Source organism: Neofelis nebulosa, chromosome 11 (genome assembly GCF_028018385.1).
Source record: "Neofelis nebulosa isolate mNeoNeb1 chromosome 11, mNeoNeb1.pri, whole genome shotgun sequence".
NCBI lineage: Eukaryota > Metazoa > Chordata > Mammalia > Carnivora > Felidae > Neofelis > Neofelis nebulosa.
The window spans coordinates 60,634,990-60,653,412 of NC_080792.1; the positions used below are offsets into that span (position 1 = coordinate 60,634,990).

The 18,423-nt window shown below is 40.0% G+C and overlaps 1 protein-coding gene across 1 annotated transcript in view; it reads left to right on the forward strand.

Moving 5' to 3' along the window:
• Positions 1-890: 890 nt before the first annotated feature.
• Positions 891-18,423, forward strand: part of NAPG (NSF attachment protein gamma) — a 28,568-nt gene continuing 11,035 nt past the window's right edge. Inside the window, exons 1-8 of the mRNA XM_058692719.1 lie at positions 891-1,046; positions 10,327-10,394; positions 12,402-12,486; positions 13,183-13,200; positions 13,839-13,869; positions 17,038-17,147; positions 17,262-17,328; positions 17,613-17,683. Coding sequence (XP_058548702.1) covers positions 991-1,046; positions 10,327-10,394; positions 12,402-12,486; positions 13,183-13,200; positions 13,839-13,869; positions 17,038-17,147; positions 17,262-17,328; positions 17,613-17,683 — 506 coding nt within the window. The 5' untranslated portion in view covers positions 891-990. The remainder of the gene's footprint in view (positions 1,047-10,326; positions 10,395-12,401; positions 12,487-13,182; positions 13,201-13,838; positions 13,870-17,037; positions 17,148-17,261; positions 17,329-17,612; positions 17,684-18,423) is intronic.

The window sequence follows — 18,423 nt, forward strand, 5'->3', positions numbered from 1 at the left end:
AGGAGAGAGGAGAAAGGGACGGCCACGGAGGTTGAGGTTTAGCTACCAAAGAGTAGCTAAAATGATGGAACACAGAATCTATGCTGGGTAAAGAGGGGGAGATGAGTAAGAGTACAAGGATAGGAAAAGGTGAGCGTTCTGTTGAAGGTGAAAAATTCCTGGCACGAGGAAAGGTGATGTGGAATGGCAGGAGGAGGTTAAGTGGAGGTTAAGTACGCAGTTACGAGTAATTAGTAAGGTCAAGAGTATGATCCTGGGAATGGGTGGATGAGTTGGTGGGGTTAGAAGCTGAGAGGCTGCCTAGGCATTGCAAGAATCGTCTTTGTGGATATTGGAATGACCGTGAATTAGCAATTGAGCCAAGGGTGTTACTGGCTATTATTTCTGTTTGAACATTGCAAGCGATCCTAACTCCGTTTCATTCAGAGCACTCACCGTAGTTTGTAGCGGCTGGGTGATTATTTGACAGTAACCAGGACGGACAGTCTGTTGCTTACTGACTGACGTATAGTTGGCGCTCAAAAGGCAGGATGAGTGAATGAATACTCTTTCAGCTATGGGACAAAGGTAGTAAATTATAGCACCAACGTGTTTTCACATGAAGAGAAAAGCAAGGCTCCGCGAGGGCGGGGGTTTTTGTCTGTTGTACCCCCTGCTGATTTCCCGGTGCTTGGAACGGTGCCCGGCACATATTAGATGTTCAATAAATAATCATCGAACGAACGCCGGAACGAAACAACCACCGTCAGTGCCCACGGCGCCTGCGCTAGAAGCGCAAGGCTCACGCGAACCCTGGCACTCTGCGCCTGCGCGTTGTGTGCCTACGCTGCCTCTAAACGCCCCGCCCCCAGCCTGCTTCGCCGCATTAGGTTTGAGCCCTACAGGCCCCTGTAGCAGCCGGGCTGCCGCGTCGTCCCGGCTTTCCCCTCGGCGTTCCCACGCCTCCTCAGCCGGGCTCTCGCCCTCCACGTCAGGGCCCGGACCTTCGAGATGGCGGCTCAGAAGATAAATGAGGGGCTGGAGCACCTCGCCAAAGCAGAGAAATAGTGAGTGAGAGACACTGACGTGGGCCGCTGTCCCGGCCGTGGGTCGGTGCCCCCACCCCCGCCCGGTCCTGGCACCTGGGAGTTGGAGGGAGGGCGCGGGGGTGCGAGCGGGAAAGGCAGCGGCCTCCCGGAGGGGCTGCGGCCTGGGCGGGGCCTGCTTCTCCTCCGGAAGCGGACTTGGTCCCCCTTGCCGGAAGTCGTCTCCTCTGTCTTTTGGGGTCGGTGGGCTGGAGGCTGTGCAGCTGCTTCTGTTCTGGGCTCTCTGGACTGGATGATTGGCTTAGGAGACCGTCTTGTGCACTGTAGTTTAGCAGCGTCCGTGGCCTCTGGCTACTAGATGCCTGCAGCACCTCTCCTCCCTGTTCGAGCCGACGAAACTGACCCCCTGGGAGATAAAATCGCCTTCTTGAAAACCAGCACTCTAAAGTAGAGTTGAGAAAGGAGCTACAGATGTACCCTGAAAACTCCGCAGTTGTCTCTTGTGTCCCAATATACGGTTTTGGCGGGGGGGGGGGGGGGGGTTGAGCTTCCTTAGTCATTTTATGTGTTCGCCCAGCTTCTGAGATGGTACTAAGTAGGCACCCAAGAGACATTTGCGGAACTGAACTGATTCGTCCAGTCCTTGAACACTCTCCTCCTCCTCCTCCGTGTCATTACTGCAACGAATTTTTGTCTAGCAGTTCTAGAACATGAAAAAGTCTACATGGTGCCGTGTGTCAGATGCTTCACATACCTGATCTGAGATCTTTACAACTTTGGACGTGCAGAATCTCATTTTACAGAAGAAGAGGCGAGGCTTGGAGAAGCTTTATGGTGACTTGCCCGAAGCTGTACGGTTGAAAGGTGGCAGCGCCAGTTTTTGAACAGTGGGAAAATTCAAGATCTTTCTGTTGTACCATATCACTGCTTCCAGGCAGTGTGTAAGGTACCGGAAATGACAACAGTCTTGCTTTCTACTGAGAGCAAACAAGAGTATCATTAGAAAAGTGTGTACTACGGACCAGAATAAAGCTGTGTTAACTTTGCTTTGTAGCACAGGGAGAGAAGTTTATTCTGCCTGGGGAAATTTAGGAAGATTTCCCAGAGGTGATTTCTGAGCAGGGCCCAGAAAATAAGTTTTTAGACGGAGGGAAAATCCTGTGAGACAGAATTTATGCACGGGATGCAGTCTGAGCACAGCCCTGAAAATATGCTGGGAGAATAGTTAATGTAGAGTAGTTGTAGTGCCAGGGGATGAGCTAGAGCAGAGAATTTGGGGTCGGACTTTGTAGGGGCTGCCCCTCTGATGGTCCTGAACCTTAGCTCTTCTAGGGATCATATAAGGAGTGGGACGTGTTTAGGTTTATTTTTGGCAAAAGAGGTGTGGCAGCAACATGGAGAATGGGCAGGGAGAGAGAAAAGTGAGAACTTTGGCCTATTCATTAAGCAAACATCTGCAGAGTTGTCCTGTGTATCTGTCCCAGCCACTGGGGTTATTGAGGTAATGAAAAGTGGTCCTTTGCTCAGGAGCCTAGACTTCACAGGTGGGCATATAAGTCAGATATTAAATGCTAGAATAGAGGTATGCAGTGGTTTCAGTGGATATACAAAGTAAGGAAAAGTTACTATCCTCGGGGTGGGGGAAATGGAAGAAGAGAGCAGGCAGGAAAGGTGACTTTCCCATGACAGGTTAGTAGACTTGACCAGGGTCCAAATAAAGTAACTGTGCAGGGGGCAGGATTGGGCAACATCTGTCAGACAGAATTGGCAATCTTTAATGACTTGACTGGAGTGAAAAGCTTGACAAGTCAAGGTTTCAGAGAGTTTGGAGAGATGAAGTGGAAGAGAGATCTTCAGCTATTGACTCTTCTCTTTTTTTAATTAAAAAAAATTTTTTTAATTAAAACGATTTTTTTAAATTTATTTATTTATTTATTTATTGAGAGAGAGAGAGAGAGAGAGAGAGAGAGAGAATCCTGAAAGGATTCTGCAGTCACAGCACGAAGCCCAATGAGGGCTCAGTCTCAGGGACCAAGAAATCATCACCTAAGCCAAGGTCAAGAATCAGATGCTTAACTGATTGGGCCACCCAGGCACCCTTCTTTATTGACTCTTTGGACCAAAATATCAAAAACACTAACAGGTAGAGCCATTAAATTAACCAGTGTGCCTTCTCTCTTTCTTATTAGAGGTATTTAGTTGACTGGGGATGATTTGCTGTATTTTTAAATCTCTAGTTCTTTCCATGTGTAGCACATGAGACAATACATTCATATTGTGTTTGGGTCGGGATTTAAGAAATTACGTGAGTATACAGAATATAACGAACCCTTTAGGGTAGGGTGAAGGATTAGAATTTTGCCTTAATGGAGTACTTCTCTAGTGTTGTGGATTAGACTGCAATTTAAACATTTTATTTTTCTGAGCAATAATATTCTTGGTGAGCTTAAAAAATTGCTCACACATTTGGATCTTATAGCACTAAATACGCAAACACAAATGTTAAACACGCTTATTTGGCAAAAAATATTGCTTAAAAGTTAGGGCTGACAAAATAAACATGTATTTCTGAGGGCTCTTGGGGATTCCCCCGTCTTTCAGTTAGGGTGCTCCTTTGAAGCACCTTACAGTGTTCTGTGTAAGTAGACTTTCCTTATTGAATTGAAATTTAGAAACTAAAATGACATTTATTTAGCAGTTCTTATGCACACCCAAGTTTGACAGTCACTTTACTTTAGTGACTTTAAAGTGTTACTTTAAAGTTACTTCAAAGTGTAACTCTGAGCTTATTTTAAAATAAAAAAGGAATAAAATCTTGAAGAAAGGGCAAGTAAGGTAAGGACTCAAAATTGATGGTCCTTTGCTTTGGTATCTAAGGAACCAGTGGTCATCCTCGAATAGCTTCTGTTGTTTTCATAACATCCTCATCTTTCTTGTTATCCTCCCTGTTCACTGGTGTGAGTTCTCAACCCGTGTTGCTGACTCCCTGTGTTGTTCCTCTGAATGTTTGCATTCTGTAGTCTTTCTGCTCATTATCTAAGATATCCCTAGGGGATCTTACCTAGGCCCCTGGTGTGGCATAAGCCAGTGGCTCCTTAGTTAATACCTCTAGCCCCTCCTGAGCTTCAGCCTCATGAATCCAACTGCTTACTTGATGCTGTGCTGCGGAGGGTCTCAAGCGTTAATGCACCTCACGGTTTGTTATACTGTGATTGCTGCTGCCAGCCTGGGGTTTCTGGTTCTGTAGGTCTGGGGCAGGATGAGTTAGTATTTCTAGCATGCTTTCTGGCAGTGCTGGTCTGGGGACCCCACACTGAGAATTTCTGCTGTATGTGGATGTTATACCAACATTTCAAAAGAAGGAAATCCACATCTATGATAGTGAAAGGGAAAATGGCGAGGTTGTAGTTCATTGTGAATAAATTCGGGTAGAGGTGGGCAAGATGGGGACTTTGTACCTGGTGGCTTCCCCATGTTGTTGTTGGTGTTTTGTTTTGTTTTTAATATGAAATTCATTGTCAGATTGGTTTCCATACAACACCTAGTGCTCATCCCAACAGATGCCCTCCTCAATGCCCATCACCCACTTTCCCCTACCCCCTACCCCCCCATCAACCCTCACTTTATTCTCAGTATTTAAGAGTCTCTTATGGTTTGCCTCCTTCCCTCTCTGTAACTTTTTTTTTCCCCCCTTCTCCTCCCTGCTGGTCTTCTGTCGAGTTTCTCAGGACCCACATATGAGTGAAAACATATGGTATCTGTCTTTCTCTGTATGACTTATTTCACTTAGCATCACACTCTCCAGGACCATCCACGTTGCTACAAAAGGCCAGATTTCATTCTTTCTCATTGCCACGTAGTATTCCATTGTGTATATATACCTCAATTTCTTTATCCATTCATCAGGTGATGGACATTTAGGCTCTTTCCATAATTTGGCTATTGTTGAGAGTGCTGCTGTAAACATTGGGGTACAAGTGCCCTGATGCATCAGCACTCCTGTATCCCTTGGGTAAATTCCTAGCAGTGCTATTGCTGGGTCATAGGGTAGGTCTATTTTTAATTTTTTGAGGAACCTCCACACTGTTTTCCAGAGTGGCTGCACCAATTTGCATTCCCACCAACAGTGCCAGAGGGTTCCTGTTTCTCCACATCCTCATCAGCATCTATAGTCTCCTGATTTGTTCATTTTAGCCACTCTGACCGGTGTGAGGTGGTATCTCAGTGTGGTTTTGATTTGTATTTCCCTGATGAGGAGTGACGTTGAGCATCTTTTCATGTGCCTGCTGGCCATCTGGATGTCTTCTTTAGAGAAGTGTCTATTCATGTTTTCTACCCATTTCTTCACTGGATTATGTTTTTTGGGTGTGGAGTTTGGTGAGCTCTTTATAGATTTTGGATACTAGCCCTTTATCTGATACGTCATTTGCAAATATCTTTTCCCATTCCGTCAGTTACCTTTTAGTTTTGTTGATTGTTTCCTTTGCACTGCAGAAGCTTTTTATCTTGATGAGGTCCCAATAGTTCATTTTTGCTTTTAATTCCCTTGCCTTTGGAGATATGTCAAGAAATTGTTGCAGCTGAGGTCAGAGAGATTTTTTTCCTGCTTTCTCCTCTAGCGTTTTGATGGTTTCCCCTGTCTCACATTCAGGTCTTTCATCCATTTTGAGTTTATTTTTGTGAATGGTGTGAGAAAGTGGTCTAGTTTCATTCTTCTGCATGTTGCTGTCCAGATCTTCCAGCACCATTTGTTAGAGACTGCCTTTTTTCCATTGGATATTCTTTCCTGCTTTGTCAAAGGTTAGTTGGCCATACTTTTGTGGGTCCAGTTCTGGAGTCTGTATTCTATTCCATTGGTCTATGTGTCTGTTTTTGTGCCAATACCATGCTGTCTTGATGATTCCAGCTTTGTAGTAGAGGCTAAAGTCTGGGATTGTGATGCCTCCTGCTTTGGTCTTCTTCAATATCACTTTGGCTATTCATGGTCTTTTGTGGTTCCATACAGACTTTAAGATTGCTTGTTCTAGCTTCAAGAATGCTGGTGCAATTTTGATTGGGATTGCATTGAATGTGTAGATTGCTTTGGGTAGTGTTGACATTTTAACAATATTTATTCTTCCAACCCATGAGCATGGAATGTTTTTCCATTTCTTTGTGTCTTCTTCAGTTTCCTTCATAAGCTTTCTTTAGTTTTCAGCATACAGATCTTTTACATCTTTGGTTAGGCTTATTCCTAGGTATTTTATGCTTCTTGGTGCAATTGTGAATGGGATCAGTTCCTTTATTTGTCTTTCTGTTGCTTCATTATTAGTGTAAGAGAATGCAACTGATTTCTGTACGTTAATTTTGTATCCTGTGACTGCTGAATTCATGTGTCAGTTCTAGGAGACTTTTGGTGGAGTCTCTCGGGTTTTCCATGTATAATATGTCATCTGCAAAAAGGGAAAGCTTGACTTCATCTTTGCCAATTTTGATGCCTTTGGTTTCCTTTTGTTATCTGATTGCTGATGCCAGAACTTCCAACACTATGTTAAACAACAGCGGTGAGAGTGGACATCCCTGTCGTGTTCCTGATCTCAGGGAAAAAGCTCTCAGTTTTTCCCCATTGAGGATGATATTAGCTTTTCATAAATGACTCTTATGATGTTTAAGTATGTTCCTTCTATCCCGACTTTCTGGAGGGTTTTTATTAAGAAAGGATGCTGAATTTTGTCAAATGCTTTTTCTGCATCGATTGACAGGATCATATGGTTCTTATCTTTTCTTTTATTAATGTGATGTATCAACATTGATTGATTTGCGAATGTTGAACCAGCCCTGCAGCCCAGGAGTGAATCCCACTTGATCATGGTGAATAATTCTTTTTATATGCTGTTGAATTCGATTTACTAGTATCTTGTTGAGAATTTTTGCATCCATATTCATCAGGGATATTGGCCTGTGGTTCTCTTTTTTTGCTGGGTCTCTGTCTGGTTTGGGAATCAAAGTAATGCTGGCTTCATAGAATGAGTCTGGAAGTTTTCCTTCCCTTTCTATTTTTTGGAACAGCTTGAGAAGGATAGGTATTACCTCTGCTTTAAATGTCTGGTAGAATTCCCCAGGGAAGCCATCTGGTCCTGGATTCTTATTTGTTGGGAGGTTTTTTTTTCTTTTAATGTTTATTTATTTTTGACAGAGAGAGAGAGAGAGAGAGAGAGAGAGAGAGAGAGAATGAGCGGGGGAGGGGCAGAGAGAGAGAGGGAGACACAGAATTGGAAGCAGGCTCCAAGCTGTCAGCACAGAGCCCGACGCAGGGCTCTCTAACTCATGGACCGCCAGATCATGACCTGAGCCAAAGTCAGACGCTCAACTGACTGAGCCACCCAGGTGCCCCAAGGGAGATTTTTGATAACTGATTCAATTTCTTCACTGGTTTTGGGTCTGTTCAAATTTTCTATTTCTTCCTGTTTGAGTTTTGGAAGTGTGTGGGTGTTTAGGAATTTGTCCATTTCTTCCAGGTTGCCCAGTTTGTTAGCATATAGTTTTTCATAGTATTCCCTGATAATTGCTTGTATTTCTGAGAGATTGGTTGTAATAATTCCATTTTAATTCGTGATTTTATATATTTGTATCCTCTCTCTTTTCTTTTCAAGTAGCCTGGCTAGAGGTTTATCAATTTTGTTTATTTTTCAAAAAAACCAACTCTTGGTTTCATTGATCTGCTCTACTGTTTTTTTAGATTCTGTATTGTTTATTTCTGCTCTGATCTTTATTATTTCTCTTCTTCTGCTGGGTTTGGGGTGTCTTTGCTGCTCTGCTTCTATTTCCTTTAGGTGTGCTGTTAGATTTTGTATTTGGGATTTTTCTTGTTTCTTGAGATAGGCCTGGATTGCAATGTATTTTCCTCTCACGACTGACTTCGCTGCATCCCAAAGCGTTTGGATTGATGTATTTTAATTTTCATTTGTTTCCATATATTTTTTAATTTCTTCTCTAATTGCCTGGTTGACCCATTCATTCTTTAGTAGGATGTTCTTTAACCTCCATGCTTTTGGAGGTTTTCCAGACTTTTTCCTTTGGTGGATTTCAAGTTTCATAGCATTGTGGTCTGAAAGTATGCATGGTATGATCTCAATTCTTTTATACTTATGAAGGGCTGTTTTATGACACAGTATGTGATCTGTCTTGGAGAATGTTCCATGTGCACTCAAGAAGAAAGTGTATTCTGTTGCTTTGGGATGCAGAGTTCTAAATATATCTGTCAAGTCCATCTGATCCAATATATCATTCAGGGCCCTTGTTTCCTTATTTATTCTCTGTCTAGATGTTCTATCCATTGTTGTAAGTGGAGTATTAAAGTCTCTTGCAATTAACCACATTCTTATCAATAAGGTTGCTTATGTTTGTGATTAATTGTTTTATATATTTGGGGGCTTCTGAATTCGGTGCATAGACATTTATGATTGTTAGCTCTTCCTGATGGATAGACCCTGTAATTATTATATAACGCCCTTCTTCATCTCTTGTTACAGCCTTTCATTTAAAGTCTAGTTTGTCTGATATAAGTATGACTATTCCAGCTTTCTTTTGACTTCCAGTAGCATGATAGATAGTTCTCCATCCCCCCACTTTCAATCTGAAGGTGTCCTCAGGTCTAAAATGAGTCTCTTGTAAACAGCAAATAGATGGGTCTTGTTTTTTTTACCCATTCTGATACCTTATGTCTTTTGGTTGGAGCATTTGGTCCATTACATTCAATATTATTATTGAAAGATACGGGTTTAGAGTCATTGTGATATCTGTAAGTTTCATGCTTGTACTGGTGTCTGGTACTTTGTGGTCCTTGCAACCTTTTACTCACAGAGTCCCCTTTAGGATCTTTTGTAGGGCTGGTTTAGTGGTGATGAATTCCTTCAGTTTTTGTATGTTTGGGAAAACCTTTATCTCTCCTTCTATTCTGAATGACAGACTTGCTGGGTAAAGGATTCTTGGCTGCATGTTTTTTCTGTTCATCACATTGAAAATTTCCTGCCTTTCCTTTTTGGCCTGCCAGGTTTCAGTAGATAGGTCTGTTGCTACTCTTACATGTCTATCTTTGTATGTTAAGGCCCATTTATCCCTAGCTGCTTTCAGAATTCTCTCTTTATCCTTGTATTTTGCCAGTTTCACTATGATATGTCCTGCAGAAGATCAATTCAGGTTATGTCTGAAGGGAGTTCTCTGTGCCTCTTGGGTTTCAGTGCCTGTTTCCTTCCCCAGATCAGGGCAGTTCTCAGCTATGATTTGTTCTAGTACACCTTCAGCCCCTTTCTCTCTCTCTTCTGGAATTCCTGTGATATGGATATTGTTCCGTTTGATTGCATCACTTAGTTCTCTAATTCTCCCCCTCGTACTCCTGGATTTTTTTATATTTCTTCTTTTCTAAGCTTCCTCTTTTTCCATAATTTTATCTTCTAATTCACCTATTCTCTCCTCTGCCTCTTTAGTCTGCACTGTGGCCGCCTCCATTTTATTTTGCACCTCATTTATTGCATTTTTTAATTCATCATGATTAGTTTTTAGTCCCTCGATCTCTGTAGCAATAGATTCTCTGCTGTCCTCTATGCTTTTTTCAAGCCCAGGGATTAATTTTATGACTATTACTCTAAATTCTTGTTCTGTTATATTGCTTAAATCAGTTTTGATCAATTCGTTAGCTGTCGCTATTTCCTGGAATTTCTTTTGAGGAGAATTCTTCTGTTTCGCCATTTTGGCTAGTTTTCTGTCCCTTATGCGTTTTAAAAGCTTGTTGTGTGCTCTGCACCTGTGAGCACTGCTATGTTCAAGGAGGGTCGTACACTGTGCAGGGCCTGGCCCTTCAGGAGGTGTTTTTCTGGAGATTGTTACTTGATCTCTATTTTCGTGTCCTTGGTTATCTTATTACCCTACTGGTAGTAGTAATTTGGACCCTCCACCAGGTGTGCTTGGATTTGTTCCTTGGAGCAGCCCAAGAAGGCAGCTGGGTAAGAAGATAAATGCCAGTTTGTTTGTTTTTTTTAATGTTTGTTTATTTTTGAGAGAGGGAGAGAGCATGAGCAGAGGAGGGCCAGAGAGAGAGGGAGACAGAATCCAAAGCATGCTCCAGGCTCTGAGCTGTCAGCACAGGCCTGACATGGGGCTCGAACCCACGAACTGTGAGATCATGACCTGATCAAGTTGGACACTTAACCGATTGAGCCACCTAGGCACCCTGTTGTTGGTTTTTTAAAATCACCTATAGTTATTAAAGCAGGGTTCTGACTTACACATGTAGTTGGTAACTTGTGTCTTCATTTCATTTTAGCCTGAAAACTGGTTTTTTAAAATGGAAGCCAGATTATGACAGTGCCGCTTCTGAATATGGAAAAGCAGGTATGTGTGACCGTAGCCTTGTAACTCCCACATGTAATCTTAACATAGGCTGGTAACTTCTCGGCAAAGTACTTAACACTCGATGCTCTCTGTAAGATTTTAATAGTTAAAAAAACTAAAAAACAAAAAAAAATAATAAACCTGCCCAAACCCTTGCTTTGTTCTCACTTGTTATTTTCAGATGTGTTGAGGACTGAGTGAGAGGTCCAGTTCCCTGCAGCTGTCTGTCCTGACGGCAGAGATGGGTAGGGTTGGTGGCACATAGCTGCAGGGTTTTTGCATTGTTCTTACATGCTTGAATTTCAGTCAGTTGTTTGCTACTTCTAGGAGTTTTTCTGTATCTCTCTCTTGTGCTTCCTATAATTGAATAAAAATTTTTCTTAACTTTTCAAAATTTAGCCTTAATCTGAATAGATCTGCCAATCTTGTGTTTGTTTGGCACATGTTTTTTTAAGAGCCGCGCTTTTGAGATACACTGATAAATGTTCATGAAATATGAAGTTGTATAAATCTTTGAATAAATTTATCTGTACATTAGATAAAAATGATCTGCAATATGCAACAGAGAGGGACTTTATCAAAAATTTAGCATTCAATTATGCAATGATAGCTTTCGGCATATCCACAATTATTTCGGATATAAAGCCTAATGCAGTTTTTGAAGTGCTCTGAATACATTTGCAGTTGTGTTTCAGCCACAGCTTGGATCACGTTTGTTAGCCGAATGTAGAGACCACCTGTGTAATGTGCTTTTGATAGACTTTAGTTTTAGTATATCACCAAAGAATGCAGAAATCCGGTAAGTAGGAACTAATGAGTCTTTAACACTGTCATTTAAATCCTGAGTAAATTCTCTCTGTTGACTTACGCCGGTTATTTATGTTATACTTTATTAAAAAGGAAAATTATTAAAATCAAACCTCGTGTGGATTCTGTGGATACCTTGTACAAGAATGCTTTTGTAAGTGGAGGGCACAACGTTTTGCAAATCTCCTGAGGGAAATTTAACACAGATTTGTTTTATATGCATCCGAGACCATGAGTTGCTTTCACAGATAACGTATTTCAGGTCCTGTCTTGCCATTAAATCATCCATTGTTTCTTTTCTTTAAGGGGTTATGCAAAATACATTTAATCATTAGAATAACTTTTTTAAAAAGCAAAATGTGGAAGTCCAGGGGTGAAAATAGTTCGGTAGTTTATTTTCAACATTTTACTGACAAGAATTTTAAGAGTTTGATTTTAACAAGTACTTTTTTTTGTAAGCAGTATCCTTTTTTACTTATTTGTAAGCAACCCTTGGCAAGTTTTCCAAAATCTGTAAGATCCTATTTTAGGACCATTCCTAATTGTTTTACTCTGATGACACTTTATAACAGTGAGCAATATATTTTAGCTCTTTGGACAATAGAAATGTCATTTTCACAGAAACCTACTGAACAGTGTAAAAGCTTTAAAAGACATGCATCCTTAATGTTTTGGGCATTTATTTAAAGATTGTGACAAAAGGAGGGTTTATTACACAAATATTGAATGTGTTTATTGGTCTTCAGTTTCTAAATAACTTGAAAGATGGACTTAGCTATAACTACAGCACTGTTTTTATTATTAACTGTAAAACTGGTGAAGTAAGGTACTGTCTTTTATGACAGTACCCGCTACTTGGGGAGTCTTGATTTGACTGATGCGGTTGTAGTTTCTCAAAGCGTAGGTGTTAAAAAGACTTGGCTTTGAGTGAAAGTAGCGCTGACTTATCGCCAGTAGTCTACAATTAAAAAAAAAGCAAAAACAAAAACAAACTTTTGAAAGTACTTCTAAGTTACTGGTAATCAAAAAAGTTACAAGAAAATTGCTTTTTAAAAAGTGCTGTTTTATAAAACTTCTTAGGTGTTTGATTAAAATAAGTATAGTTTCTAATACTTCCCATGTGATACAGATTTTAGTAATGATTCGTTTGAAGTTTTGTCATGATGGATTAGAACGTCTGCCTTTGTTGTTCCGTTTCAGCTGTTGCTTTTAAAAACGCCAAACAGTTCGAGCAAGCAAAAGATGCCTGCCTGAGAGAAGCTGTTGCTCATGAGAATAACAGGGCGTATCTTTTTCAGCCTTTACAAAGGAGTTGGGGAATTAGAATGATACAGACTGAAACTCGTTTTGTTATAAGTTGGCTACGTGTGGAGAGAACAATGCTATTAAGTTAGAAAATGATTAGAAAAGTTCTGCGTTTTTAACTGAAGGAGCATTTACAGAGACTTCTCATAATGTTTACACTGTTTTGCAGAACTGTAGTTGAGAGTTTATTTCTGTTGTTTCTGGATTTGCTCCATGGTGGTTTTACTTGGGCTGAAGTGAGGGAAATACACAGGTGCTGAAGAGTGAGGCAGGTAGTGGAAATTTTTAAAATACAGTCTTTCTTAGGTATTTGAAAAAAGATGAGTAGTTTAAATAAATTTTTCTGAGGTATTTGAAAATTTACTCTGTAAAAAGTGTCTTTTTTATCTACTTTGAAATTGCGGTTGTAATAACCTTGCATTTAGTGAAACTTTACAGATAGATGGGCAGTGGAAAGAACTTAAAAATCTATGTGGTATTTTTATTTTTTCAGTGTTTTTGTGCATTATGTAGTTTTAAGCGACATCAACAGGCATAAAATTACTGCTTCATCTGTTTGTAGGATTTGTCTTTTGGAACCAACTGGGGCGGTTGACGTTGTTTTTTAAGTGGTAGATCTGTAGAAACTGTTGATTTGGTTTTTTTCCTTAATTTTAACTTTGTTACATCCATTCAGTCTTTTTCATGCTGCCAAGTAAGTAAATATTTTCCATGTTTTCATGTATTTGCAGTTTATGTTTTAAATGTTGCTGTTTTTCCATAGGTCGGTAAATTTTTCCTACGTTATAAATCCATAAATAGTGAATTATTTTGTATTGATTTAGATAAAGTCATCATTTCCATTTGTTTCAGTCTTTACCTGACCCTTAGAAACTAAGTCACTCCTAAGATATACAGCGGTTAAGTTCAATTCACCAAATATTTTTAGGGCCATTTTCTTCAATGACCTATGAAAAAACAAGTATGTTTTCCCCCCTCTTCCTTGATAGTTAATAGTACTTGTGGATAGAAGCAGGCTTTCTCCTGCTTTTGTGGAGAGTACCTGTTGTAAAACTTGGATTTAGTTTTGTCACATAGAAAGTCCTTTAACCTGTCTGAGTTTTACTTAATTTTGCATCTGCAAAGTAAAATCCCTTTAACTCAGATGTCAATTGTTTCCAAGGCATTATTGCCCTCAAAAATAAAAAGAAGAAAAAACTGTTACTCAAGGCCTAAAGCAACATATAGTGCCTGAGCCAGTTTTAATTGATCTAACTTCTCCTATCTGTGGTAGAAAGTTTCTCCTCCTTATTTCATTAAGATCTCATCTGAGAACTTGTATTCTCTTTGCAGAGCTTATGAGCAAGCTGGCATGATGTTGAAGGTCAGTAATGTGTCACAACTGTTCTGTAGGTAAAATGAATTAACTAAAAGGTGTTAAAGTAAATTTGTGTTGAGATTGAAAAGTCTCCTTGCTGTAAGGTGAGAGGTGCTAAGATTTCATTTCCAAAGTATATTCTGTGTGTCTTAAGATAGGGAGTTTTAAAGGTGAAATTTAAGAGAAAACTTAATGGAGGAAACCAGGAACACATTTCTATGCTTTGTAACCAGGAGCTTGTTGATAAACAGAGAGCTCTTTGGGAGATTTCCCTACTGCTGAGAGCTTCAGGACATTTTAATGCAGTAAAAATTTACAAATACATGTTTTTTGTTACTCTTGGGTTTTATTTTTTTTATTTTTATTTTTTAATTTTTTAAAAAATATTTATTTTTGAGAGAGACCGAGACAGAGCACAAGTGGGGGAGGAGCAGAGAGAGAGAGGGAGATACAGAATCGGAAGCAGGCTCCGCTCTGTCAGCACAGAGTCCGACATGGGACTTGAACTCATGAACAGCGAAAGTCAGACACTTAACGGACTGAGACATCCAGGCACCCCACTCTTGGGTTTTAGAAAGAAGAGTTTTGCTTGTTTTATAAACGCTGGCATTGAAAAGAACCTTAGACTTAAGCAATTGATGTTTAATTCTGATTCTTGTTGAATGGAATAGTTGGCTAACGTGCTTGTGCCGCTTTTCATATTTCTGCCTCATTAAAGCAGGTTGGGAAGTAATACACTGTTGTGGTGAGAAAAAACATGTTACTTTATGACACTTACAAAGCATGCCAAGTAGCAGTTGACATAGAACAGTTCCTTTCCATTTTTGTGTTTCCTAATACGGTGAAAGCTGTTTGAATTATTATGAAGCTTTAAGAACTCATGCTTTAGTAAAACTATTTTTTTTAATTTTAATGACTTTTATAATCTTACTGATTTTTTAAAGAATACATGCTCATTGTAGAACATTTAGAAACTGGAAGGACCAAAAAATGTTAGTAATGAGTTTATTTTTTTCTTTTAGTCATTTTTCTATGTACATACGTATCTTACTATTTACATTTAACTTTTTCATGCAGATTTTCTTTTTCATGCCATTTAAAAAATTACTTTCAAAATATATATCACAGGCTTTAAGAATTTCCGTATCCTTTGACCTAGGAATTCCAATTCTGTGACTCTGTTGTAAAGAGACAGATAGCAAAGATTTATGTGTAAAAATGTTTATTATATATTGCTTAAGAAAAATGGCAGTTATCTAAGTTTTTAATAATAAGGAGATATTTAAATAAATTATGGTGCTTCCTTGTGATAAACTGTTACGTTGCCATTGTAGTAAAGCTTTTCTGGATAAAACCTGCAACCAGATTTGGTGATGCAGGTCAGGTTATCAGCAGTTTCTTAGCAACTAGAATTTCTCTTGTAGCCGAAGGAGCTGGGTGTCTGCCCTGACCTTCTGCTGTCCCAGGTCCCCCTGAGAAATAGGAAGCTCCCAGGTAGCTCGTGTCATCTCATTTGTGGCTATTACTAGGATCCACTCTCTTAATACAGAAATGCTAGACCACTATAATTTATAATCCTCACAGCTTCAGTTTATATTCTAACAGCTGGGCTAAGACTTGAGTCTTCATAAAAAGATATTATTTTGACATCATTTCCGTTGTGATAGTATTGGTTTAATTTGAGGATTTGAAGGCACTGCTTTGAATGAAGGAAAAATAAACCTAGTAGGTAGGGGAAGAGACAAGAGAAAACGCTTTCTGCCATGCTCTTGTATTTAAATTAAATGCCTTTGGACAGTCCTTAGCAGCATTAGGGGTCCTGAGCTACTTGGCTCAGTGTTAATTCCGTGGGTTAAAATTTCCATCAGTTTGTCATACAGACCTTCGTAATCATCTGCCAGCAAGGCTTAGGAAGTGACAATATGTGGAAGGAGGCCGAGTTGGAAGACACCACTTACTGGAGCCGCCCCTGGTTCTGTCATTGTACGACTGTTAGATTTCATATCCTGGTGGCTCCACAGAAGCAGTAGGGTGACTCAGGCACAAAACCGCTGAAAATAAGCATGTTTTTATTTTCCTCTTGATTTTGCCATGCTACAAGAACATGGGGAAGAGTATAAAATAGTGTAACTTTTCAGATGGCAGCCTATCCTTGCTTATTCCTTAGCTAAAGAATGAAAAAGTTATATTTGGACATCAGTAAGAATGAGACCAACAGGTTTTGTATCCTAAAGAATTTGCCAACTTAATGAGTGACTGAACAGGCAGATTTGAAAACAACCCATGAAACGTTTGCATGGAGCCTACTTGAAGATCTAAGGATGTCAACCCTAAGTAGGACAATGCCACGTAAACCTTATATCTGGCTTGTAAATGATTATTGTTCTGTTTCTAAATGAGTTTAGATTTGGAGATAATAGATGTAAGGACCACAGGATGCCGAGACCTATGATCTCCTAGTGAGGCATGGAGTTAACGTGTTGGTGGCACTCATGGTGGAAAAGGGCTGCAGACTCTGATGAGCCCAGGGCAGTGGGGACTGAGGCAGGCCTGGGCGTATAGGACAGCAGGGAGTGTGGAGGGGAGTGCGGAGAGAGGAGGCCACTGCAGGAGACGCCACGCCTCCCGGGACATCCGCTCAGCCTCAACCCACTCCTGCCATGTGGGAATGAAAACCTGCTGATGCCAGAGCTTGTGAGACTTTTTTAAAATAGGAAGCTGTAAGACAGAACCTTTGTGAAAGTTTCTGATTTAGAACTACTGAATGGTTCAAGCAAGATGCACTTGGAAATGAGGTACGGCCCTTGAGCTGCTGGTTTGTAGCCTTTGGCATAGGCTTTGCACCTGGTAGGGACTCAGTAAGTGTTCAGAGAATTATAAATCCTACAAAACAGTCAAGAGCAAGGGTTTTGGTTTCTACCGTTGGTAGAGCTTTTCTGAAACTCTAAAGTGGTGATGAACTCTGCAGAACTCAACTGATAACGTTTTTAGTTTGGCAAAATGAACTTGATGGGGGAGAGTAACCACGTGAAGGCATTTCATCTTAAATCTATCTGTTGTATAACGTATTCAAACGTTAAAATTAATAAATTCTACTTTCATGAATAAGGAATAAAATGAATTTCTGATTGTTAATTCTGTGCTTAAGCTGATGCATTTATCCTTTGCCTAAAGGAGATGCAGAAACTACCAGAGGCCGTTCAGCTGATTGAGAAAGCCAGCATGATGTATCTGGAAAATGGCACCCCTGACACGGCAGCCATGGCCTTGGAACGCGCTGGGAAGTGAGTGTGTGGAACACAAGCCTGCATAGGAGCCACTGGCTTTTTGTCTTAATAAAGTCCTTGGAAAAACAAGTTTTCTATCTCTCATAAGAGTCCAATTTTCTTGTCTCATAGGCTTATAGAAAATGTAGATCCAGAAAAGGCTGTACAGTTGTATCAACAGACAGCAAATGTGTTCGAAGTAAGTCTGAATTTTACTTTTTTCCTTTAAGTATACTTAGAATGTTTAGGCTCATTTTCTGTAGGAAAATAGAGAAATGCAGTGACTGCTTTTAAAGTTTTCTGTGCTCACAGTTGAACTGTAGTTTTTTATTAGACAGTTAATAAAATGGATTAACAGCTTTGGCATTTTCCCCCTGCCCACTTTGATTGAGTGCTGTTACTTTTTTATCAAATAATTATTGGGAGGAAAAGAAGATTCCTAGATTAAAGCAGCCAACTGTCTCTTTTCTCTGATTCCTTCAGAATGAGGAACGCTTACGACAGGCAGTTGAATTACTAGGAAAAGCCTCCAGACTGCTGGTCCGAGGACGCAGGTAAGATTTCCAAAACTGTGTTGCTGTGTGTCCATGTAAACCTTCAGTCCACATTTGGAACCGTTAAGTAGTGTGGGGAATGGCTTGTTAATCTATTTGGTGTGAGCCACAGGCACACCAGGCCACTGAGGAGAAAGAGTAATGTCTACAAGATGGAACATGGAATTAAATATTAAAAGATCTGTTTTTGTAAATCTGATGCCAAAATGTATCATGCATTGTGGTTTTATTGGTTAAAACCTGGCTCAGCAGTGTGGGAGAGCAGTTGTCTTGATACGTTATTTGGTTGGGTTATAACATGTTTCTCTTGAGGAGAAATTGCTGTACAGGCATAAATAACAAGATCCCCCAGTGTTCACCCAGGGAAATTGACCAGTTCTTGACAGTCAAATATTGTCATTAAATAGGGTATTTGCTTTTTTATCCTTTAAACATATGACTTAATGCATAAATAGCTGGACCCCAGAAACCTAGAATGCTACTGGATTTTCCTTTATTTTTATTCATTTACTTTAATTTAAGCTTAGTAGGCACTCTCTGTCATTAATAAAATTGTTTGCCAAGACACTGTTTAGTACTATTTAAGATGAACACACTTAGAAAACTGTAAATCTGAAGGTAGATAACCTCATTAAAATTTGCCCCTACTTCCCTCGTGACAGAAAACACCCAAGATCTGTTTTGTGAAGGAATCAAAAAACAAATGACTAAAGAATCAGTTGACCTTTTTCTGAGACTGA